The following is a 27,043-nucleotide window of genomic DNA, read 5'->3' as shown; positions in this document are numbered from 1 at the left end:
CCATCCGGATCTTGGCGCGTTGTGCTGCCTTTGGCCTATTCGCACATCGGTCCGCTACTGACGCAAACTCACAGGCCAACGGGGCGCCCCACGCCGACTTTCAGCATTGTAGGATGGCCACACCAGTACACCTTACTAGACACCACCTCGGTGCCATCCGGATCTTGACGCGTAGTGAAGCTGCAGCAGCTGCAAATAAGCTTCAGACAGTGTTACAACCGCTGCTCAGAACTCTCAACTATGACACCACCTCGGTGCCATCCGGATCTTGGCATCTCAGCGCCTTGTGGTGTCAGTCAGAAACTATTGTTGCGCTGCCTTTGGCCCCATTCGCACATCGGTCCGCTACTGACGCAAACTCACAGGCCAACGGGGCGCCCCACGCCGACTTTCAGCATTGTAGGATGGCCACACCAGTGCGGCAACTTGCTACACACCACCTCGGTGCCATCCGGATCTTGGCATCTCAGCGCCTAGTGGTGTCTTCTATTCCGAAAATATTGTTGCACTGCCTTCGGCCCCATTCACACATCGGTCCGCTACTGACGCCATCTCACAGGCCAACGGGGCGCCCCACGCCGACTTTCAGCATTGTAGGATGGCCACACCAGTGCGGCAACTTACTAGACACCACCTCGGTGCCATCCGGATCTTGGCGCGTTGTGCTGCCTTCGGCCTATTCGCACATCGGTCCGCTACTGATGCAAACTCACAGGCCAACGGGGCGCCCCACGCCGACTTTCAGCATTGTTGGATGGCCACACCAGTGCGGCAACTTACTAGACACCACCTCGGTGCCATCCGGATCTTGGCGCGTTGTGCTGGCTTCGGCCTATTCGCACATCGGTCCGCTACTGACGCGAACTCAGAGGCCAACGGGGCGCCCCACGCCGACTTTCAGCATTGTAGGATGGCCACACCAGTGCTGCAACTTGCTGGACACCACCTCGGTGCCATCCGGATCTTGGCGCGTTGTATTGCCTTCGGCCTATTCGCACATCGGTCCGCTACTGACGCCGCCTCACGTGCCAACGTATTTTCTCCGCATTTTATACCCTATGCCGCATAACAGGTCATGTGACTTGTTTATAAAACTTTTCATTGGTTCATTTTACTTTTGGTTTCCTAATGATGGAAGGCTTGATCATATGACCTAAAAACAACACTTTTCATTGGATGAAAACTTTTTTTTTTCCCAAACGATGAAAGCCCCACCTTGTTTCTGGATGTTTCAGACTGAAGCTGGCGTCAGCATGAGAGCACCACCATCTCGTAGCTCCGTCGTGGTCATTCCGCGAGCAATCATGGCAGCCGCTCCCCACCAGAAGCCTGCAGGAGTCGGGGCCCCCAAAACTTTTGATGAATTCTCAAGGCGGAGGGGACGCTTTCGAGAATGGGGTCCAAGACCTAGCAGACAAGCGTCCGATTTCCAAGGTGTCCCAGGGCCATTTTAGTGGACCAGGCCCAAAAAGGAAAGAGCCTGCCGCCATTTTGAGAGTCCTGTGACAGCCGCCTATCGCTGCACCGCAAGAGTGGGCGCAACTCAGCTGAATTGCGGCTCTTGACACAGTGGACCAAAAACGGACGGAATGGCAACTGAAACGGTAAAGGGGCGCCCCACTACAACAGATGACACTCCACCTGGAGAGGCCCGTTCACGCCGCCTCCCCCGGGGCGCCCCACGCCGTTATTCGGAGCAGCATTGTAGGATACCAAAACCAGTGCGGCAACTTACTGGACATCACCTTGGTGCCATCGTTCTGCTGCCTTGGAACTATTCGCACAACAGTTTGCTACTGATGACCCACCCCCCGCGACGCCCCACGCCGGTATTTGCTGGGTGGCAACTTACTAGACATCACTTTCGTGTCATCTAGATTTTGGCGCGTTCTGCTGCCTTGGAACTATTCGCACAACAGTTTGCTACTGATGACCCACCCCCCGCGACGCCCCACGCCGGAAATCTGGACGTTGTGCTGCGTTGGGACTATTCGCACAGCCGACCGCTACTTCGTTGTTTTTCCCTAAAAATGTTTATATGTTATTACTATTTTTGTTTTCTTGTATATATTTATAAATTATTAAAGTTTTATAATCTTACTACTTTGTCGGAGTGCTATATATTTTTAATGTGACACATAATTGTAAAAACTTTGATGTACAAAGAGTCATCCCTAGAATCTTCCGCTTCACGCTCGGTCCCCTCCCCAATCACAATACAGGATGGTTTTCAGATAATAGCAACGCTTCTGCTGTGACGGATCTCATCGAGTGTGGGCCTTGATCTACTATAACTCCTTTGAAGAGGGGTGATTCTTTACAGCTGTGGCCATAAACTACATCTGCAGGGCTAGCTGATACCCTAGGACCAGCCTGGACAATCGGACACAGAGGAAAAGGAGTGTCAGAGGGTGCGGTAGTGAATAGGGCGAAAGGGAGGTGTCGGGCGGGCACAGGGTGTGATTCTCAGGGAAGAGCAGCGCAGATGGGGGGAGGTTTATTACCCATGCATAAGACAGAGAGCGGGGGTGACCACTGCCTGGGTGAGATGCTTGCGAGGGTGGGGAGCCATGCTAAGGATCGACAGCGTGCACAGAGTGGGTCTGGTCAAGGCATCTAAAATGGCTGCCGTGCACGACAAAAGTGTGGCATTTGAAAAAAGACAAGATGGCGCAGACAATGTTTTTCAACACTTCCTGATTTCCTTCGAATCGAACGTTAACAGACGTTGGGGCATATTACCAAAGTTAAGCGATATTTATCCCTAACGATGCATTGCAAAGATTTTTTTACCGTCAGAAATTATCGCAGATAAACCTTGCTATTATCAAGGTTTATCGCAAATACGATAAAAAACGACCGCAATGCATTAATATCGCTGAAAACTCAGCGATATTCATGCATTACCGAGCTAATGCTCTTAGCCATGTTATCCACCTCCCATTGGATAACATGGCTAAGAACTGCTCAGGGCAGCTGTTACTTTTTGGAGATATTCGCGCTTATCTCGAATATTTCCAAAAGTTGATAATAGGAGATAGCGATGTTAGCGACTGTTTCCAGTCGCTAACATCTTGGCATGCCCACTTTGCATGTCATTAGTGATAAATATCACTCACATGCAAAGTGGGGCCCAAGATGGTCGCTATCTCCTACTAGCCGTCGCTAACTGGTGTTAGCAACAGCTAGGTAATACAGATATAATTTTATCTCCGCGAAGCGGAGCGCTGTTACAGATATATATCTTGTTTTTGAACGTTAATTTCTCAAAATGCACTGAAGCACATATATTGAGACCTAGCAAAGGCACATCAGGCTACCAGTCCCTAATATTTTACCAAGTTTCGTGCAAATCCATTCAGCCGTTCGATTATTATTATTATTTTTTTTTTTGCCCCGCGGGGCCCTTTTAAAACCTCCACATCAAACCTAGGGGGTCAGCGAGGATCTACTATGCCCCCTTATGGTCATTTGCCCCTTCGCTTTGGCCTCCTCTTGTCTCTCGATCCTACCGAGAGACAAGATGGCGGCCGCTACGGACTGTTTGGAATGTTTACAGACACCGGAGAGCCAATCAGCTTCGCTTCGCAAAGCTCCGTAACGCGAAAAGTACGCGAAGCGGTGCGCTGTTACAGATATATATCTTTTTTTGAACGTTAATTTCTCAAAATCCACTGAAGCACATATATTGAGACCTAGCAAAGGCACATCGGGCTACCAGTCCCTACAATTTTGCCAAGTTTCGTGCAAATCCATTCAGCCGTTCGATTATTATTATTTTTTTTTTTTTTGCCCCGCGGGGCCCTTTTAAAACCTCCACATCAAACCTAGGGGGTCAGCGAGGATCTACTATTCCCCCTTATGGTCATTTGCCCCTTCGCTTTGGCCTCCTCTTGTCTCTCGATCCTACCGAGAGACAAGATGGCGGCCGCTACGGACTGTTTGGAATGTTGACAGACGCCGGAGAACCAATCAGCTTCGCTTCACAAAGCTCCGTTGCGCGAAATGTACGCGTCCTGGAGCGCTGCCCGGTCCGCTGTTACAGATATATATCTTTTTTTAAACGTTAATTTCTCAAAATCCACTGTAGCACATATATTGAGACCTACAAAAGGCACATCGGGCTACCAGTCCCTACAATTTTGCCAAGTTTCGTGCAAATCCATTCAGCCGTTCGGGCTAAAAGTGAGGCCAACCGCCCTATGGAAAACTCAATGTTAAAAACACGTTTTGGGACCCCCCTTTTTTCTCAGCCCCCCCTTGACGAACCCCCCCCAAATTTTCAAGGGCTGCTCAGAAACAAAATGTGCCATTTTCCTGAGAATTTCAGCCAATTCCGTCCACAAACGCCAAAGGTATTAGACATAGAATTTTCAAAAATCCCATAGAGAAAAAATCCTAACTATATATACCTACTGGCGACCGCCAGTAGGTAATACATATATATACATTATATATATATATATATATATATATATATATATATATATATATATATATGACTAAACTTCGTCCCACAAATCACCACGCTCTCAGACAGCAAGTAAACGCCAGAGATCAGCAGAGTCCAAGGGTGTTTATTGACACCTTACTACATGTTTCGGCTTACAAGAAGCCTTGATCACGTAAGTTTGTGCAACGCATCTGTACAGCGTAAATACTATACAACAACAACATAAACAAAGGACTCAGGTCGCATGTCAGAAGGCAAAAAGTGTGTCGGCCATGTTGGAACGATCAAATTGCGCCGGTAATCCGTCTTACCGAACAAAACAAATGCACGTGCACATAATCAGAAATTCATGATCATGATAAACGCATATATTTTAACAAATCAAACATAAATGCATATTGTATACAAGTGCAAACAAGGCCTGTAGGGTCTGCTGGTATTCGCATAAAGTGGCCCTGCTGTAATCAACAGCGTATGACTATCTATATCGTGTTGGGGGTAACCAACATGCATGGCAAAAGAGTTGGATAATATCCAAATAGATGAAAGTGTCTTAGTCAGTTACTAGGTGAAATACCTGGGTTCCCAAAGTGCCTACAGGGGTTTGCAGAAGGCGGCGAAGCGCCACAGTTCTATCAGGCGGCCTGGTCACAAAGTCCATGTCAGTGAAATAAAGCCAGTAATGGACGTGCTCTTATCTTATATCAGGAACGTGAAGGGAATTTGGCTGGTGCCGGTGCAGTGAAGGGCCTCAATCCCAGTGATGTTCCTGTGAATTTAAAATAGCAGATGTTAAAATTCTAACATGACAAACAGCGTATGCATGAAGTCAATAAACCTGATAATAGGCGCAATGGGAGAGGAAGAGAGGAGCGCATGGAGATCATGTAACAACACAGCAGATTAATGAGGTACAGACATGAAAATGACAGGGTATTTATACATAATCGTCCTTGAGATGAATTGCTAATTCTTCGTCATGGTTCAGCCCCCCCGGGGCCTTGGTTTGGAAATTGATTATGTGTCTCGATTCCCTCTGTCTCATTTTCAGGACGCGGTTCCCACCCCTGGGATTTCTCTCTATTTGTTCCAGGATGAAAAATCTCATGAGAGTGGGGTCAGAGAAGTGAAATTCACTAAAGTGGCGTGCCACGGGATATTTTGCATCCTTGTGGATGATTGCACGATAGTGCTCTAAGATGCGTTTCTTAGCATGGGCGGTAGTGCTGCCAATATACCATAGTTCGCATGGGCAGACAATCACATAAATAACAAACATGGTGTTACAGGTCAGGAATTGGGTGATCTCTTTCTTTAGGCCATTGTATTCCACTTTTTTGACAAGAGTGCTACTTTTGCAGGCTTTGCAATGCCCACATGGGAAGTACCCTTTGAGGCCGAGGCCTTTGCTTTTAGAATAATCAGTGATATCACTGCGGACACATATGTCCCTCAAGTTTTGGCTTTTTCTGTAGGTGATGCTGGGTCTTTCAGGGATGAGATTGCCTATAATGCTGTCACTCTTCAGAATATGCCAGTTTTTGGTGATGATTTTCTGGATCTGCTTAGATTCTTTGTTAAAGGTGAGGATAAGGCGTGTGACGCTGTCACCCGGTGATATATCGTCCTTGACAATATTGCTTAGGGTGTCACAACGTTTGACAGTGTCCGCCTTTTGCTTGGCCTTTTTAAGCACCCAAGCAGGGTAGTCACGCTGTTTGAATCTATCCAACATGTCTTTGGCCACCAATTGGTAGCTGGCATCAGTATTGCAATTTCTCCTTGCCCTTAGCAACTCCCCGTAGGGGATACTCCACTTCAGAGGTTCAGGGTGGCTGCTGAGGGCATGGAGAATGCTGTTGCCTGCGGTTTCTTTTCTGAAGAGTGATGTGAGAATCTGATTGTCGACAATGTCAATTCTGACATCGAGGTATTCAGCCATGTCTTTGCTTATATTGCTCGTCAATCTAATGTTCTTGTTATTAAGATTAAGACGGTCAATAAAGCCAGAAGCCTGTTCTTCAGTGCCCTGCCAGACCAGGAAGAGATCATCAATGTATCTCCACCAGGTGATGACATGGCTAATCTCATCTGTGAATGATGGATCCGTGAAAATCTCTTGTTCCCATTGTCCCATGAAAAGGTTCGCCAAGCTAGGGGCAAAGCTGGAACCCATCGCCGTCCCTGTCTCCTGCCTGTAGATCTTGCCATCAAACAGGAAAAAGTTGTTTGCAAGGCAGAATGCCAACATTTCAAGGAGCATTTTGTTATGCTCTCTGAAACGCAATGGCCGATTTCTGAGGAAGTGTTCACAGGCCTCTAAGCCCTGTTGGTGGTTAATTATAGTATAGAGGGCCTGGACATCCATGGTAATGAGTAGATAATCTTCATTCCATGTGAGGGTATTAAGTTTGGTCAAAAAGTCTTTAGTGTCTTTTATATGACTACTTAGACCCTGTACCCACTCTTGGAGATAATGGTCAGTGTATTTAGACACATGTTCTGTCACACTGCCTCTGGAAGAGACAATGGGTCTTCCTGGTGGGTTTTCTTTGCACTTATGCACCTTGGGAAGAAGGTATAAGACGGGTAAGATCGGGTTGTTGTTCCTCAAATATCTATATTCCTCCCATTCAAGTATTCCCTTATCCCTCCAGCACTCCAGTTTGTCCCATATAGATGATACACTGTTGTTATATGATTCAAAGTCACTTAAAGCATAGTATTTCTCATCAGATAATTGTCTTAGGGCTTCCATAGTATATTGCTCCCTATCTAGAATGACAATATTGCCCCCTTTGTCTGCGGGGCGTATGACGATGGTCTGGTCATCTGTAAGAGAGTTAAGAGCTTCTCTTTGGCTCTTGGATAAATTATCCCGTTTCCAGATTCGTTTTTTGTTCTTGGACCTATGGCTGCTGAGCTGTTTGCTGACACATTCATGGAATGTGTCGATGGCGTCATGTGCCATGATGGGGATAAAAGTGGACTTGGGCTTGAACGTTGAGGCTGAGCTACTGTCAATTATGAAACCCGCTTCACAGAGGAGCTGTGTGTTGGTCATCTCTGGTCTAGCTGGTTCTTTTTGGACAGACTCACTGTTAGGCAAGACAGAATTGTTTTCTAATTCAGCAATGTTGATGATGGCATCAATGTCACTTATTAAAAAGGTCTCTGTAACACCTGTCCCGTTCACAGTATCCTTGGTGCACGGGCGGTTTCTCAGTTTGTGCCATTTTTTCAATTTCAGCTTGCGAATATATTTAAAGAGGTCAATCCTAGTTTCACAAAAATTAAAAGAATTAGAAGGGCAAAAGGATAAGCCTAAACTCAACACAGTTTTTTCGATGTCAGTTATGGCTCTTTTCGAAAGATTAATGATAGTCTTATTTACCATAGTTGTCTCCATCATTGTCCTTTTCCAGAGCGGGTCTTCATGTGTCCCACGTTGCCCTTTGTGCTGCCTCTTTTCCCACCTCTGGTAGAGCCTCTTCCCCCGGTTCCTGCGCCTCCTCGTCCTCGTGGACGACCTCTTCCCCTCGTCGGGCTCAATGGTGCTGCCGGAGTCTCCTGATTCGTCCGCCTGCTCCGGCGCAGGTGACGATACTCCTCTAAAAAATTCGTTTTGCGGGTAGGTTTCTTTGCCTTGTTTGTTTCCTCAATGGAAATGTTTGAGACATCAGATTCTGTTTCGCTCAATGTGAGAGAATTTTCCTCCCCTCCTTGTGCTGTGGATTGGGCGGCTTTCTCTTCATTTTCATACAGATAATCATATTTCCGGCTGAAGGTGAGGATACGGCCTGTGTCATAGTCTCTATAATCACGGTCTAGTTTCCTCTCCTTGCGGGCTTTAATGTCCTCCTCATATTTTTTGAGGCGGTCTTTCATCTCATCCACCATTTTATTTACTGTGTTATCATCAGCATGTTTCTTGATGTCTTCCATCAATTCTGTAATTTCTTTCAGTAACACATCCCTGTCTATCCAGGCGTATTTGACTAGAATCTCTAGCATCCTCCTGGAGCTGTTTGCCGAGTTCTCCGACCATTCAGCAAGCATCTCAGGGTTTGGGGCTTCATAGGTAGGGGTTGTGAAGATTCTTAGTCCTCTAGGGACCATCTCCTGGTCAATATAATTCTGCAGGGAAATTGCCTCCCACCATTTTGATATCTCCCCTCTTTTTAATTTTTCAAGCTTGTTAATCTTTTCTTTGATTGTTTGTGGAGTGTCGGATTTAGTTGCAGTGGAGGCACCGGTAATTATCTTTTTTCTTTTAAATAAAAGTTGAGCAGCCGCCCTTCTCTCATCTTCCTCTTCCATATTCGGCGCCCCCTTGGAGTTAGAATGTAACTGCTGCTGGGCGTAAACTGGGTGTCCCTTCTCTGAAATGAGAAGTTCTTCCTGCGGACAGACGCTGGAGCGCCGAGTGACTAACTCGGACTGGGGAGAGACACACGTGGTGCTAGTCAACTTAATAAGTGACATTGATGCCATCATCAACATTGCTGAATTAGAAAACAATTCTGTCTTGCCTAACAGTGAGTCTGTCCAAAAAGAACCAGCTAGACCAGAGATGACCAACACACAGCTCCTCTGTGAAGCGGGTTTCATAATTGACAGTAGCTCAGCCTCAACGTTCAAGCCCAAGTCCACTTTTATCCCCATCATGGCACATGACGCCATCGACACATTCCATGAATGTGTCAGCAAACAGCTCAGCAGCCATAGGTCCAAGAACAAAAAACGAATCTGGAAACGGGATAATTTATCCAAGAGCCAAAGAGAAGCTCTTAACTCTCTTACAGATGACCAGACCATCGTCATACGCCCCGCAGACAAAGGGGGCAATATTGTCATTCTAGATAGGGAGCAATATACTATGGAAGCCCTAAGACAATTATCTGATGAGAAATACTATGCTTTAAGTGACTTTGAATCATATAACAACAGTGTATCATCTATATGGGACAAACTGGAGTGCTGGAGGGATAAGGGAATACTTGAATGGGAGGAATATAGATATTTGAGGAACAACAACCCGATCTTACCCGTCTTATACCTTCTTCCCAAGGTGCATAAGTGCAAAGAAAACCCACCAGGAAGACCCATTGTCTCTTCCAGAGGCAGTGTGACAGAACATGTGTCTAAATACACTGACCATTATCTCCAAGAGTGGGTACAGGGTCTAAGTAGTCATATAAAAGACACTAAAGACTTTTTGACCAAACTTAATACCCTCACATGGAATGAAGATTATCTACTCATTACCATGGATGTCCAGGCCCTCTATACTATAATTAACCACCAACAGGGCTTAGAGGCCTGTGAACACTTCCTCAGAAATCGGCCATTGCGTTTCAGAGAGCATAACAAAATGCTCCTTGAAATGTTGGCATTCTGCCTTGCAAACAACTTTTTCCTGTTTGATGGCAAGATCTACAGGCAGGAGACAGGGACGGCGATGGGTTCCAGCTTTGCCCCTAGCTTGGCGAACCTTTTCATGGGACAATGGGAACAAGAGATTTTCACGGATCCATCATTCACAGATGAGATTAGCCATGTCATCACCTGGTGGAGATACATTGATGATCTCTTCCTGGTCTGGCAGGGCACTGAAGAACAGGCTTCTGGCTTTATTGACCGTCTTAATCTTAATAACAAGAACATTAGATTGACGAGCAATATAAGCAAAGACATGGCTGAATACCTCGATGTCAGAATTGACATTGTCGACAATCAGATTCTCACATCACTCTTCAGAAAAGAAACCGCAGGCAACAGCATTCTCCATGCCCTCAGCAGCCACCCTGAACCTCTGAAGTGGAGTATCCCCTACGGGGAGTTGCTAAGGGCAAGGAGAAATTGCAATACTGATGCCAGCTACCAATTGGTGGCCAAAGACATGTTGGATAGATTCAAACAGCGTGACTACCCTGCTTGGGTGCTTAAAAAGACCAAGCAAAAGGCGGACACTGTCAAACGTTGTGACACCCTAAGCAATATTGTCAAGGACGATATATCACCGGGTGACAGCGTCACACGCCTTATCCTCACCTTTAACAAAGAATCTAAGCAGATCCAGAAAATCATCACCAAAAACTGGCATATTCTGAAGAGTGACAGCATTATAGGCAATCTCATCCCTGAAAGACCCAGCATCACCTACAGAAAAAGCCAAAACTTGAGGGACATATGTGTCCGCAGTGATATCACTGATTATTCTAAAAGCAAAGGCCTCGGCCTCAAAGGGTACTTCCCATGTGGGCATTGCAAAGCCTGCAAAAGTAGCACTCTTGTCAAAAAAGTGGAATACAATGGCCTAAAGAAAGAGATCACCCAATTCCTGACCTGTAACACCATGTTTGTTATTTATGTGATTGTCTGCCCATGCGAACTATGGTATATTGGCAGCACTACCGCCCATGCTAAGAAACGCATCTTAGAGCACTATCGTGCAATCATCCACAAGGATGCAAAATATCCCGTGGCACGCCACTTTAGTGAATTTCACTTCTCTGACCCCACTCTCATGAGATTTTTCATCCTGGAACAAATAGAGAGAAATCCCAGGGGTGGGAACCGCGTCCTGAAAATGAGACAGAGGGAATCGAGACACATAATCAATTTCCAAACCAAGGCCCCGGGGGGGCTGAACCATGACGAAGAATTAGCAATTCATCTCAAGGACGATTATGTATAAATACCCTGTCATTTTCATGTCTGTACCTCATTAATCTGCTGTGTTGTTACATGATCTCCATGCGCTCCTCTCTTCCTCTCCCATTGCGCCTATTATCAGGTTTATTGACTTCATGCATACGCTGTTTGTCATGTTAGAATTTTAACATCTGCTATTTTAAATTCACAGGAACATCACTGGGATTGAGGCCCTTCACTGCACCGGCACCAGCCAAATTCCCTTCACGTTCCTGATATAAGATAAGAGCACGTCCATTACTGGCTTTATTTCACTGACATGGACTTTGTGACCAGGCCGCCTGATAGAACTGTGGCGCTTCGCCGCCTTCTGCAAACCCCTGTAGGCACTTTGGGAACCCAGGTATTTCACCTAGTAACTGACTAAGACACTTTCATCTATTTGGATATTATCCAACTCTTTTGCCATGCATGTTGGTTACCCCCAACACGATATAGATAGTCATACGCTGTTGATTACAGCAGGGCCACTTTATGCGAATACCAGCAGACCCTACAGGCCTTGTTTGCACTTGTATACAATATGCATTTATGTTTGATTTGTTAAAATATATGCGTTTATCATGATCATGAATTTCTGATTATGTGCACGTGCATTTGTTTTGTTCGGTAAGACGGATTACCGGCGCAATTTGATCGTTCCAACATGGCCGACACACTTTTTGCCTTCTGACATGCGACCTGAGTCCTTTGTTTATGTTGTTGTTGTATAGTATTTACGCTGTACAGATGCGTTGCACAAACTTACGTGATCAAGGCTTCTTGTAAGCCGAAACATGTAGTAAGGTGTCAATAAACACCCTTGGACTCTGCTGATCTCTGGCGTTTACTTGCTGTCTGAGAGCGTGGTGATTTGTGGGACGAAGTTTAGTCATTGAAGTTCCGGCGTGCTCTGCCGGCATCCACGCCACTTCCCACGGGGCCGACCGCAACCCTTTGGAGCAACTTGGAAACTCGGATATATATATATATATATATATATATATATATATATATATATATATATATATATAGCCCCAAGCTTCCTTGCAGAAAGAGATCAGCCGCACACCAACAACGGAGCTTGCATCCTTTAATGATTAACACAAACGTCAGTCCTGACATGTTTCGTTCTGACTCGAACTTTTTCAAAGGTGCGCCGTAACTTCTGTGCAGATAATAGTGAGGCCACAGGAAATGCACTCTGTTTAAAATTTCGCCCCCCGGTGGAACGCCTCCAGTGGCTTGCAGTGCCTTATGGTACTCGTGGTTCACTATTGTTTCTTTATTTTTAGCCCTACATTCGGTAATGAATAGAAGTTAGTTTTATCTTGGTTGTTTAAAATGCAAGGTTCGTTGTGCCCCAAATAGCCCATTTTCGAGGCTTGCCGAGGTCCATGCCAAAGTCGGTCTTTGGCGTCACCTGCCTGCCCTTTTCGCTTCCGCGGTACACAACAAAGGTTCAACTGCGGGCAGGCAATGGCGCGCTTTCTGGAGGTGCGTCGCTGCGGTAGAACCACACCGTTAAACATTGCCCCAAAATTCCTTGCAGAAAGAGAACAGCTGCACACCAACAACGGAGATTGCATCCTTTAATGATTAACACAAACGGCAGTCCTGACATGTTTCGTTCTGACTAGAACTTTTTCAAAGGTGCGCCGTAACTTCTGTGCAGATAATAGTGAGGCCACAGGAAATGCACTCTGTTTAAAATTTCGCCCCCCGGTGGAACGCCTCCAGTGGCTTGCAGTGCCTTATGGTACTCGTGGTTCACTATTGTTTCTTTATTTTCATATTTATATATATATATGCACACAAACTCTCTGGTTCTCTCTCTCACACAAACAACAAGCATTTGCATAGCCAATAGGTCTAGCCTTTGGGACCTTATAAGTGTTTAGTTATGCAGCACAATATCCTTGGTGCAACAAAATCAACGGTTGCATGGCTAAGCACTTATAAGGTCCCAAATGCGAGACGTATTGGCTATGCCAATGCTTGTTAAAATATGTCTATGAGAGTTGACTACTGTCTTGTGGACTACTGCCTACTTTTACAGAAACGTTTTCCTCAATTCAGCCATGTGCTTTTGCAGATGAGCTACCACGCCAATTTGGGGCAACGTTTCAATAATCTGCAACTAGAATTAGCCTCACAAACCATTGACACATTGGATCCAAATTCCATATTTGGAAGTGACATGAAAACTACGCTCCTTCCAAATACTGAGTCACTATCTAAACTTAATCCCCTTTTAAGAGTTGGTAAAACTTTACAGACTTTAAAAATAGTATTGAAACATAGGAAAACTCAGATTTGCGTTTGCAAACTCTGATTCACAGTATTTGTGACCACAAGAATGGCAGTACATATAGCCCTTTTGTCTTTTGTGTGTTCAAATGTAGTCGATGATTAGTGTGCTCAATGGCGTGCTCAATTGTACGCAAAGTTTGCAAAGTCGCTGTTCTAAACCTAGATTAACTTTCTTACACCAGTAGAAGGGACAGGTGGGATCAGGTGAAGTCTCAAAATACAGTGCCAGATCTATTAACCACATCGATGCTATGCATTTTCCCGCTGTGTGCTGGAATCAACAAAAACACATGTTACATGACGAGCTGGGCTCGTCATGAGCGTAGCAGGAGGCTACCTCATGACGAGCCCAGCTCGTCATGAGTGTGGAAGGGGTTAAGGACTTTTGTTGTTGTTGCATGGCGCAGGTCGTTGAAAGGCAACACAAGTCCTTAAATGGTATTTACAAAGCAACGCAAGAGGCTATTTGCACCGGCTTGCACTCCAATAAAAAAGGAAATGGATTGGTTTCCTTTGCATTTTATTACATTTGGTAGTGGTAGGCATTCCATGTGTGGAGCATGGGCATTCCTGGGCCTCCACCCATGGACTCTGACGCAATCCCAGATTTACTTAGTGTAGTGACCCTGGGATTGAACCAAAATGGTATGCCTGCCACAGAGAGACTGAACAAGAATACATTTCTTTTACATGATTTCTTAGGTTCATTCGAAGATTACTAATTTACTCAATAGTTCTGGTGCACTGTGACTTATGCTAAATGAACAATGAGGTTGATGATCATGATGATCATGCTGTTTGAGGATTGTGAGTAAAAGGTGAAGAGGTGCAAAATACCTCAGGGCACATTTGGAAACCCTCCTTTCAATGCAAATGTACTTAACAAAGACATATACAAAAATGTTAAACTCTGTCAGAGGATTGGGCTAAATATTGTTCATAAAGATAATTCTTTTAATACAATGGTGACAGTCATTAGAATCTACCACGCATACATATATGTATGTATGTGTGTAGGCATGTGGAATTTGTTTAGTGTGAACTTACCAAAAGACAGCAGACATTCTTTTAGAATGTCACAAGTGTCATAACAACTTGTTAGACATTGTGCAAGCTAGAGGGTGTAAATATTATAAAGACTGAGCTGTGGACTTCTTAGTGGTGAAAGGATTGGAAATTCACTTTTCAAAGACTGGATAGACAAGGTTTTGCACAAAAAGACTTGAACAGATAAATCATCTCATAGATAAAAACACGTCCATCATCTGCTTCATAGGCGATGCACGCAGTTCTAGAAATCATGGTAACATTAATTTCCTTATCAAGCATCCCATGAAAAATGTGTAGTTTTAATTTCAGGTGCCCAAATCAAATTGCTATGATGTGGAGTCCAAGGGCCACTTATTGTAAGAAGTTATTACAAAAACAACTCATACTCCTTTATGAATTAGTAAAATGGAGAAAGCAATATATGATGAAGCAATTCACACGAGGGTAAAAATGTAGATATTAAAAAGAACTGGAGTATGACTGGCAAATTATAATTAATAATGGGTAATTGAGCCAGAGGGAAAACAGCAGGCTTCATTTATTGAGCTACTTTAAACACCGAGTTTTCTTTCAAACCGGCTTCTATTCTCAATTAACCGGTTAAACAACTCAATTATTATCTGCACGTATTGGACATATAGATATGTCCATCTGTTAAAGGTGTTGTTAGTGAGTCTGCTATGTTGGTGACTAAGGAAATCAAACAAAGGTGAATGTACTGGAGTTACAATATTGAGAATATCAAAGTATCCATTTTCCTGAAGTCATAGATATTAAAACATAGGAGGATATTATTGCATACATTGTTGGAAGTTCCGAACGCCATGGCCTTAAATATGCTTTGCTGGAATTCCTTCAGAGTAACTGACAATATAGTTGGACTTAAGATAAGGAAATTGGGTATGGCACAAGAGGATAGCAAAGGTACGGCACCAGCCAACTTTCAGATACATTTATCAACATAGCCCTAAGGAAAAAGACTAGTGCTTCAATCTAGAGCAACGCAAGAGAACTACACGTGTATCTCTCAGCTACAATGTATAACAAAGGGGCCAATTCAGTTGCATCCTATGTGAGATACTGACATGAAAATAATAAATATGAACTTTTGTTTTTATGTATTTTTTATTTACTGTTTATTTGCACCTACATCCATGGTCGAGATGGTGTAAAGAACTAGGAAATGATGTGGAGGACAGACTAACAATCCAGGCAAGGTAAATCAAATAGAAGATTCACACAAAAAGATGCATTTTTAGCTTTCACTCTAAGAGGAGACCCTCAACGCATCTTAGATCCAAAAGTAGATCTTTCTCAAGCTTAGGTCCTTGAACACAGAATGATTTGCTTCCACTTTGGTTGTACATATATATAAATATACTTGTAATATTTTGGAAAAGTTTGGAGATTGAAACAAGGCCATGACATTGTCTGTCGCAGAAACAGTCTTTCAGTGAATGTCATAGTCTCACTTATCCCTACACACTGATGCACATCTCCACATATCTAAACACACGAAGTGCCCTTTCTTTGCTTATTCAAACTAATCAAGACAATGAAAATGTAAAATTGACGACAAACCCTTGTTATCTGCAGAGAGGTAGGCATCATTGTGGGACACTCCTTTTTTTATGTCTAGGGCTTGAATAATCAGTGTTGCTGCTATGCATTTGGAGTATATCGCAGACACCTCAACATTATAAATGCTTTCATGGTGCACATTACAATTAGATTGTAGGCATCTAGCAATGTACAAAAAAGCCCTTTGTACAAAAAAGCCCTCTTGAGCCTACAAAGCAGTCAGCACTTCAATTTTATCGTGCCACGTCTTTCACAAAAATGGGGTTGTAACCTGTGCACACAACTTTTTGTGAGTCTAGTAATATTTTGTAAACTAACCTATGTACTAATAGGTTGGTTCACAAAATAACGATTCACAGGAGGGCACATAATAACCAGCCCAAATAATATTCTTCATGCAGATCGCAATGCGTGACCCATTGTGATTGGCTGCAATCACAGGGATGGTGCCCTGTAACGGTCAGAAGACCACCATCACATGCATTTCAAACCGGAAAACTGTATTTTAAAGCAGTCTGTGTCCTAGAATGAACGGATGATGCATTTTTTTTTTAAATAAAAAAGGTTTTGTTTTGGAAAACTTAATGGAGACCAGACAGCAGCCTTCTCCCAACACAATTCTCATAGGGAAGCGACTCCTAAGGGACCCCTTCACCCTTGCGGATCAGCTACCACCTCAACTCGGGGTCAGTAACTCATCAAGGTCTGCAACTGCGATTGCAGTCATCAACCATTAATGCGTGCCTTTCAGAATCAGAACTAGGTGGGGCCGTCCCTTTCGCACCTGCTCCTATTTGCAGAAAAGCAAGGATTTCAAAAGTCCTTTCATGAGTCTGAAAAAATGTCCTACTCATAAAGGGGCTTTTTTTTAACAAAGATACGGCCCTTGCGGTTCCAAACCCTCTGATTTTGTGAAAAACAGGGTTTGTAACTACAAAAGAACTTAGTCCATCAAGCCCTATTTTTTTTGTTAAAGCCTAAATCAAAGTTACTAAGATGTGGTAAATAATGCTTGACAAAAATTCAGGGTGTATGTTTTTTTAACTGCTTTGAGGTTGGCTAGTAAAGGGAACGCACAGTGAATGTTGTCACAAAACAGGCATCATGCGTTTTGTGACCGTTGGTGATGTACAATTGGGCAAATAACAACAGAATTTCATTTGTAAATAAAGCTCTGGTATAGGCTGCGCTAAAATCTACAGAACTATGTATTATGATTGCATCCCCTATAATAGCCTTGATAGGTAATACTACAATGCACTTTTACATTATGTGTATTATCTTTACATTTATAGAGATTCATGTTTAATTTTTGGGGAAAAATAATTACAAAGTCAAAAATATTGTGTAAAACGTGGTGAAAGGGTACCTCATTGTTCTCATTATATGAGCTAGCTACGTCAACTTTAGGTAGGCAGCGTTTAATAACAAATGTTCACATGAGGTAGGCGAGTTCATGGCATTTTCGGAAGGATGTGAGTTATGACATAGCTAAATGAATATTGAATGGAACAAAATAGACCACCTATGTGAGAGAGAAAAACTTAAGGTGCTTTCAACACTCTGGAGGCTTGTAGTTATCACTGCTTTTTGGGGGTTTAAGGATATGTCTGTAAAGCTTGGGTCTCTTTTAGAGATAGATCGTAGCTGAAAAATACCCAATTTGTATAAGAAACTTGATGTAAGGGAGAATCCACCTGCTAAATTTCCTCTATTGTAGGGACAGTATGGTGGAGGAAATTCAGCTGGTGGATTTTAAACCATATTTAGATTTTCTTTCAAATGCTGGAGAGCATTGGCTGATCACTAAACTGTACATTAGACCTACATTCGTACAAGGCAGGGTCACTTGCCATTTTCAGGCCATGTACTGGGTCCTTCAACAAGCACTTTTAGAAGCTCCCACAACAAGGTTACTTAGAACCTCATTTAGAGTTTCAGGGGAGGTTACTCTGTCACAAACCTGATGGATGTTCGGTCCGCTTAATTATAAGTGAATTATATCCAAAGGCACTTGAAAGAAGGCAGACAGGATATATATGGCCCTTAATTCATGTCATGGCAATTAAACCTTAGGCTGTGAACATCTGGCAATTTCTATTTGGGAAAGGTGGTGGCCATGCAGTGCTTAACTCGTGCCAGTGTTTGCAGGTGGTAGGCACTGTCACTCATTTTAGTGGAAACTGACTTATTTTTCATTACCAGACTTTGGGTAAGAGCAAGAGAGAAGCAGAATAGGGAGAAAGAAGGAGAAAGAGAACGATGGGGAGATAGTGGCAAAGGGAGAAGGCACGGATGAAAAGAAATTCAAGGGAGAGATAAAGACACAGGAAGTGTATAATGGTGGACGAAGGAGGCCTAAAGTGGAATTAGCAGTGCTTTAAATGGGCCGGTACTCACTGGTACAGAGTACCGGCACTTCTTGGATTTGTCACTTTGAGTACCGGCACTTCTCTACTGCCCGAGGAGAGTACCGGTACTCATTAAAAGGTCGGCTCACTGGCTGAGAGTGCTAATGAGCAGAAGTAGAACTGTCTGGCAGCCGAGGAGCTACTTCTGTAGCCCCGATCTGAGCCGTGCTGAGCTATTCAGCAGTTTTTTTGGGTTTTTTTTTTTCAGCAGGGCTCATCTGAATAATGTGCGGTGCTCACCGTCAAGCTGTGCTTGACAGAGCAGGGTGGAGATTCATTTTACCTCCTAGTGTGCTGTGCGCGTGTGATTTTGAAAGCACCGCACTTCAGGTAGTGAAAAGTCAGTGCAGGGTAATGCTTTAAAGATACATTTTATCAGTGGGAAGGGCGGAGGATTCTCACACTTCCCGTTATTTCTCTAGATTGGTGGGTTAATGTCCAGACAATGAGATGGAAGAGGCTCCTTGAGCGCTAATATAACTACTTTCTCGTCAAATGCCTCAATGACCCGGTCTGTACATAGAAGGCTTTCTCTGATCTGATGAGACACCGCAGCAGGGACGCTGTGTGACTGAAGAAGAGACAGGATAGCGATACACACAGTGCCAGGCCAGCAGCTCCTCTCAGTGAACCGTTCTGACAGCTGTAAAGAGATTCAGCTAAGTCAGATATTCATTTCATAATTTCCTGCTGCTGTTCGACATTTAAAATGTTTGTTACGGAAATGATTAGGGGGCTTCAGCACGGCAGAGGGCCTTGCAAATGGGCACACTAGAGTTGTCCGTCTGTGCTGAAAATGCGCTACGTTTTGTCTAAACTAGCAGTTTTGATGATTTATTAATAGTGCAAAATATTTCACATCCCTGCTTGACAGTGGCTACGAAGCAGCACCCTTTATTTTCTCAGCACAGTTAGACTTGCCAAGTCAGAGATAAGTCATGTGATTATTGTTCCGGCTGGAGAGAGGTCAGAATTTTCTCTACTGGCAGTTTCCACTATCCCCATTAAGTAGCGTAGAGGGTTAATATGCCTCCTTCAAAAAAGCATATTGTATTGTATGTGGATAGCTCAATGTGTTGCTGTTTTTGTCACAGAGATCCCTTTGTTACATGTGGTTTGGCCGCATCTGAAGCTGAGGTTTGGTGGAGGGTGATGATTTTCTTTTTTAGAAATTAAATAATAGCTTCAAAAGCACCTGCTGCAGAGTTTGACCTCCTTGTTGCTCAAATGATTGTGATTTCTGATATTTGTCTATTTCCATTGACTTTATTCCATGATTTTGGAAGCAACAATGTGCCACGCTGAGTGTTACACATCTAGTTGTTGCCTGACTCTCATAAATCCACTGAATCTATGAAAATGTCACACATAAGCAATCTGAAACCTTGACAGCTCTGGGGTCCATTCAGGCCCTGTGCTGTCAACCACCTTCACGCTATCCTCTGCATTTGCGCAAACACAGGAATCATGGCAGTCCCCTGGCAGTGGCAATTAAAAAAGCTAGGATGAAGAATATAACATGGCTTTTAACATACCGGAGTCTTTTGTGTGTCTGCTTATGTTTGTGTGTTTGCCTGCATTTGTATGCCTGTTTTTTGTAATGAAAAAGCGAGAGAGAGAGAGAATCAAGACACTCACAGGAGGTATTTTTAAGAAAATGGGTGGCACTTTGTGTGTACATGTCTGTGGCGACAAAGGTTCATGAAAAACGTAGTAGGGAGGGTTGGTGGGTGAGCGAGTGGATGGATGGATGAGTGACTAGATGTATGGGTGAAGGAGGGTGGATGAGTGGATAAAAGGGCAGATGATGGGTGGATAAGTGAAAGATTGGATGAATGAATGAAAGGGAGGGAGGATGGATGAAAGGGTGGATGGAATGAAAGGGCGGTTGGAATAAAGGAGCGAAAGGATTGATGGATGAGCAAAAGGGTGGATAGAGAGATGGATGAGTGAAAGGATGAATGGATAGGTTTTGAGTTGGATGGATGAATAGGTTTGTATATGAAGGGTGGACTGACGGAATGGTGACAAACTGAATGATGGATGAAAAACTGAATAAACAACAGAATGTAAAGGGTAAATGGTGGACATCAGCAGGTAAATGGTAGGATGAAAGGATGAATGGATAGATCGATGGAAGAGACAAGAGATATCTTGTGAGGAGGGTCATGATGATTTCCTTAATTTGCTTAGTGCCATAAGAGCTTTGGTGCGACGTGGGGGTATTTTCAGTTTCTTCCTACTCACGTGCTCAAAAATATATAGTATTGTGCCAAACAATATTAATTAACAGTTTGGCATTAAGAAGGTGCAACTATTGCAAAAAAAGGACATTTTAACATATTATCACATTTCTCTTTCATTTTGTGTAATGAGTTAACCTGCTTTGTTTATATAAACACATTTATTAAGTGTTTTGGATGTGCTGCAACTATTATGGAAGTTGTTAAGTATCATTATGTCCTGCCCTTAGCCCCGCCCCTAGCCCCGCCCACTCACTACAACTCTAGCTCATTTTAATGAGTACCTGCACTTATTTTTTCCCATTTAAAGCACTGGGAATTAGTATCCTACAGCCTTGGTATTCGCAAATCCTAGCATTAGGGAGGCAGGCTCTCAAGAATACTTGGGCCTGCTAACTTCTATTTTTGCAAACTATTGCAGACGTCACTTTTTTTGAAGTGTATCTAATCTGAATCAGGCAGCTAAATTAACCTTACAACTAGATTCCCTGAGTACAGGGGTTTTTGGTCGTGGTCCCTGTTGTCACAATGTTGCAGTATTGGTTTCAACACTTACCTCATGGCTGAGTCCGCATCCAGCAGCGGCAGCGCGTGCGCCCGGAAGTAAAGGAAGCTAAACAGAGTGAAAGACAACAGCAGCTGCACGCTGCTCCGGTGATCCATCACTGAGGCTCTAACAAAGAAAATAAGAAGCAAGCATCACTCATGGCACGTTAGTCTTTTGATGGCATCTGTCGTTGAAAACAGTCAAGGAAAAGATCTTTATGTGTGTGTCAGTTTAGGCAGCTGCCAGTAGCAGAGGAAAGCACAGCGCAGTGTAATGATTATGTTAAAGACACTGAAAGCCCCCGCACCTTCCCACATGCAGCCAAACGCCTGAAAACCTTCAACAAGCGCAAATGTGTAAAGCCTGAGGACACCGCTGCTCTGAGAGAAGATGCTCCCCCGCGAAGCACAGCTGCGTCTTTGAGGGCGCGAGTGAGGTGCGTAAGCTTCCTGCTGCATGAGTGTGGGTGCTGAACAGAAAGTGGAAGGGGACTGCTGGGACAGGGTAATGCCCACGGCTTAATGGTGATAAATAAACAGAAGGCGACTGTCGGAGGAGATGGAGGTGCACTGCCTAACGGTGGGGGCAAAATACAACGGAATAAATGATGGAGTGGGAAGCATGTTTTGGGGGACGTAAAGTGGAAGGGGGAGAAACGGTGGACGGAGTCCAGGGATTATCGGGTTTGTGGAGCAAAGTGTCACTCCACTCCCTTGTTGGACACAAGCTCCGAAAACATGCAACAGGTGTGTCTAGAGAAACGTTATTATTTTTCGGGATAACAGCGCCCATAAACTATCCACCTCCCCGGACCATGCTTATCATGATACAGTAGAAGGAGTCACATGCCTCTAATATGCAACAATGTGCAAGCCTATAAGACAATGCCATCGGTACAAAGTTTTGTTTTATAGTTCAAAATTTGAAAAGAAGCGCACTGTAAAACTATTACTGGACTTTTTCACAAAAGAAGCGCCCGCCTCTTGCACACCCTTTGCCGGAATCTGAACATTTGAAAATCCAGCACCTGCGAAGATTATGCAGGTAGTCCTGCTATTATACCCATTGTGTGCACAAGCAGCAATATTACTGTTGTTCAACATTTAGGATGCTCATCGAGTATTAACAATCTAAAAAAACAATAAGTATTAGTTTAGCCTTTCGTCCCACACTATTGCAATGTAAATAACAAACAATACCATTACCCATTGCATTGTGTCCACTTACAGAGATAGGAGTCTGAGGTTATCTACCTTGGATTTAAACTCATGCTCGACCGTTCACCGCATGTGGGAGCAGCAAGCGTTCAGCTCGCTCAGCTATAGCACTTGTTTATCGCTTTGAGACGTGGGTGCAAAGTGCCACAAAGCAGCTGGATAATATTCCTATTGAGGTGCTTTTTAGAAGTGGGGGTCTCTAGTTGGCAGTGGTAGGTACCTTTGTTCAAGTAGGGACCCTTCTTCCTAGTCAGGGTAGGGGGATACACTTCAGAAATAACCCCTGCTCACCCTCTTGGCGGCTTGGCACGATTAGACAGGCTTATCTCAGAGGCAGTGTGTAAAGCATTTGTGCAAACATACAGTAACATAGTGAAAACACTACAAATGGACACCACAACAGTTTAGAAAAACAAGCAAACTATCTAAACCAAAGACCAAAACGACAAAAATCCAACATTGAGTTATGAAAATATGACTTTTAAAGGGTAAAAACAGTTCTGTCTATAGTAAACTAGAGATGCGATACTTTCAACACAAAGTACCTTCGTTGAATCAAAATCATAGGCAAAAACACCGCAGGGTAGGTGATGTGTCTGTTCCTGACATGCAGGAAAGATGATGTGTCGGTTTCTTGCTTTTTAGGAGGAGATGCGTTGGTTCCTTACAGCTGCCCTGGGGAGGCGATGCATCAGTTCCTTACCTGAGAGGAGGTGATGCATTGGTTTCTTACTGAGTGGGGAGGTGATGCGTTGGTTTTTATGGCGATCTAGGTGTTGTTGCAGACTTGGCAATCCGGTGCGATGGAGCTGATGGTGAAGTCTTTGTATGCCTGAGACTTCAGAACAGGAGGCAAGCTCTACTTCAAGCCCTTGAACATTCTTCAACAGCAGGATACTGCAGCAGGGCAAAAAGTGTCAGTAATTTTTCCTCACCGTAGACAGAAGCAGCAACTGCAGGCCAAACCACCCCTCACTCTCAAAAGGCAGCGCTGCACACACAGTCCTTCCGCTCTTCTTCTCGGCAGAGTCCTCTTGTTCCTCGAACTAATCTAAAGTTCTAGGGTCTGGGATCCAAAATGTCTACTACATTTGTCTTTGATCTCTTGGGGCAGAGGGGCTCTGAGCTCAGTCCAAACCAGTTTTGTCCTCACTGGTGCAGCTTCCTGACAAGAGGTGAAGACAGCATTGTTCAGGGCAGACTAGGCCTATTTAGGTGCAGAGAAATCTCCTTCTACTACTCTAATTGCAGCCGAAGTCTATTCAGCCCAGCCCTGACTCACCCAGGAAGGGCAGGTCGCACCTCAGCCTCCCCAAGTGGCTGTCTGAAGATCATTCAAAACCACAGTCTCTGTCACTCCAAAACCAGTCAATTCACAAACCAGCAGAGGCACTTTCTAAAAGTGGTATTTTGAAACCAGAACATAAAAATCACCAAGTGGCTGTCTGAAGATAATTCAAAACCACAGTCTCTGTCACTCCAAAACCAGTCAATTCACAAACCAGCAGAGGCACTTTCTAAAAGTGGTATTTTGAAACCAGAACATAAAAATCATCATTACTAAAAGTATTTTTACATTCTGAGTTCAGGCATACCAAGCTCCCTCTTTTTATCTTGTTCCCATGGGAAGTTATACTTATAAGATGTTATAAGTATATCCCTATTCTATTCGATGGGGCAGGTAGCCCTTCTATAGTGAAAACCAAAATACACTATAATTCACTACCAGGACACGTCACACACTACATGTACATGGCCTACCTTTAGTACACACAGCAACCTGCCAACAGGGGTGCCTTTGGCCTACCTTAGGTGTGGCTTACATGTAAGAAAAGGGAGAGTTAAGGCCTGGCAAGTGGGTGCACTTGCCAGGTCGACATCGCAGTAGAAACTGCAAACAGACACTGCAGTGGCAGTTCTGAGTTCCCTTTGGAAAGGCTGCTTGTGTGGGTGGCAATATCAGTGCTGCAGGCTCACTAGCAGCATTTGACTTACAGGCCCAAGGCACACAAAGTGCACTGTACTAGGGCCTTAGTAGTAGGTCAAATAAGCCAATCATGGAAACACCGATCTATAATAACAAATTACACAGAGAGCATATGCACTTTAGCACTGATCAGCAGTGATAAAGTGCCCAGAGTCATGAAACCAACCAAAACAGGGTCAAAAAGAGGAGGCCAAAAAGCTAAAATTCTGGGTATAAACCCACTGGAAAGTCCAGGTCTAACAGGTGCGCTTAGTTCTCTATGTACACAAAACGAAGCATTCCGCCCAAAGCTCAAACTGCCAAAGTTTATTCTTAATGATGGAATATAATGAAAACCTAGCACTGCACAAAACTTAGTGCACACATGTTGAAAAGTGACATTCACTTTAACAGCATGAGTAGTTAGTATCATAAAGTGCATCCTACAATGCACAGAGCTGCATGAAATTTCATGTGAAACCATAAGCGCCGTGTTGAGTGAGCTATTAAAAGAGACCACAGCATGGAGATAAGTTCTGAATTTCCGTATTTTAAAAGAAATGTGCCGCAGTTACTAGTTAATGTATTGAATTGTTCAACAGTCAAGGTTGAGCTTTCCCATTACCCTACTAAAGAATATCCATACAAAGTTTCTAGTTTTTTCAAAAAAAGTTTGTGAACGGTTCTTGTTTGTTCATAGGAGCTTATGTGCACAGCAAAATGTGAATAACTCCTCACGATGTCAGCGTGGGGCCGCCTGGTTCTCTGCGGCTGGGGCCCCACAACCACCTAAGAGGGGATGGGAAGGGTGCTGCCACTACCCAGTGCTCTCAAGCAGGTCACTCTCCGAGCCTCCGCCGTGCTGAATCTGCCCTCAGCTGGGGGCATTAGAGTCTGGGCTGCAGAGAGGGTGCACAGGCCTCTTTTATTTATTTCTTTAATGCAGTTTTATATACCCCAAGGTGTCAGCGCGTTTTACAAAAGAACCAGGTGAATTACATATGGTACACAAGAGCGACTAAACAGGCTAACAAGTTACATATGTACAGTTACAAAGGTACACAAGAAAGACTGAGCACGCTAACAAGTTGTATAAAAGCATTTACAATGCTAACAATTTGCATATTTGTATTGTAAAAAATAAAAAAGGTTTCAGCGTTATGTTAAGACAGGAGTAAAATACATATTTACAAAGTTGACCTCATGTGAGCACTAGATGGCTGTAAGGGTCAAGAAATGGGTTGAATTATTCCAAGAAGTGCCTTCTCCTGCTGCAGTCCCTGTACCGAAGTCTCGCCTCTTTGGTGCAGCAAACCCTCCTCCCAGCACAGCTCTGCTCAGCCATGGCAGGGGCTCTTTTATAGCAGCCCGCATCCTCGAAGAAGGCAATTGGGTTACTCGGGACAGGAGACGTCACTGCTGCTCCTAGGGGGCGCTCCTCGGACGTCATCTACTCCCAGCGCTGAGCTGCGCCAGGGGGCCCCACGTGACCCTTGGCTCCGCACCCTGTACTGATTGGAGACATTTGTTTTAATATTGATTTAGAGCAATGAGAGGCATCTGTCGCGGGACGATTCCACAGTGAACGAGATCGCACATCAGTGTGCGGGGTAAGTAGCAGGTAAGGCAACAAAGCTCAAGGCCAAGGTGGTTCAGTGGGCTAATGCACCACGCAGAGGTGTAGGTGCACACTGAAAGTCGTTGGTGCAAATTCTGACGTGTGTTCAGACTTTCAGCCTTTTGAGAGGAATAGAATGCGTAGTTGACGCTGCAGTGCTATCAAAATACCTAACTACCTAGATGCCGAAAGCTACGTAAACATACGTTTTTTGCTCTTTTTTTTGTTTTTTAATTGGACTTTATCCCTTGGGTTGCGTCAGTCGTGTTGAATACAGGGGTATGTTGTTGCATTTTGATTTATGTTTTCATGAACAGTTAGTCAACTTCCTCTTTATAGTCGTTGTAAAAAACGTTGGTAAACGGTGCTCTTCGTGTCACTTTGTACCCGCACCGGTATAGTTATTGACCAAAACACCGAATATACCTCACACAACTTTTTTACGGATCTAGTAAGAAAGAACTCTTTAAAGTGTGCCTATCTTGAGCTCCGGCTCGCATTTGCGTTTCTCGGTCTAATGTCTTCTAATTTAAATACCAGCGGAGACGGGTTTTGTAGAAGTCGTGTCCTATTTGTCAGTAGCAGAAAGTCGATTGCAAAAGGCGTTTTTCGACTGCGTGTGCTTGTCTATTCCCTACCATTAGGGATTGCATTCGTACACATCTTGCATATTCTAATCTCGAGGGAAAAATTGATTTGTCTCCACCTTTCAACCAAAATGACTTCACATGTCAACCAAGGTTGCCTTTACGTTTCAAATGTGGCTGACTGACAACATTAGACATGTTAGTGCTTTATGTAGACATCAGCTGGAATGTTAGTACCAGTTTGCAGAAGGTTAGGGGGGAGTAGAGCGATGGGCAGGGGATGGGTGATAGGAGGGATGTACACTGTAAGAAATCATGGATGAGGCAGCGCTCAAGGTAAGATTGTATGCTAAAGACGCCC

The 27,043-nt window shown here is 44.0% G+C and overlaps 1 protein-coding gene across 1 annotated transcript in view; it reads right to left on the bottom strand.

Moving 5' to 3' along the window:
* Positions 1-25,795, bottom strand: part of LOC144761660 (uncharacterized) — a 348,522-nt gene extending 322,727 nt beyond the window's left edge. The window contains exons 1-2 of the mRNA XM_078646947.1: positions 25,678-25,795; positions 21,304-21,420 (exon numbers count right to left, since the gene is read on the bottom strand). Of these exons, the coding sequence (XP_078503073.1) occupies positions 21,304-21,420; positions 25,678-25,682 (122 nt within the window). The 5' untranslated portion in view covers positions 25,683-25,795. The remainder of the gene's footprint in view (positions 1-21,303; positions 21,421-25,677) is intronic.
* Between the last annotated feature and the right edge of the window lie 1,248 nt (positions 25,796-27,043).

The sequence above is a fragment of the Lissotriton helveticus genome, chromosome 6 (assembly GCF_964261635.1).
Source record: "Lissotriton helveticus chromosome 6, aLisHel1.1, whole genome shotgun sequence".
In the NCBI taxonomy this organism is placed as follows: domain Eukaryota; kingdom Metazoa; phylum Chordata; class Amphibia; order Caudata; family Salamandridae; genus Lissotriton; species Lissotriton helveticus.
The sequence above is the reverse complement of the archived record's forward strand: the minus strand, read 5'-3'. Positions and strand labels throughout refer to the sequence as shown.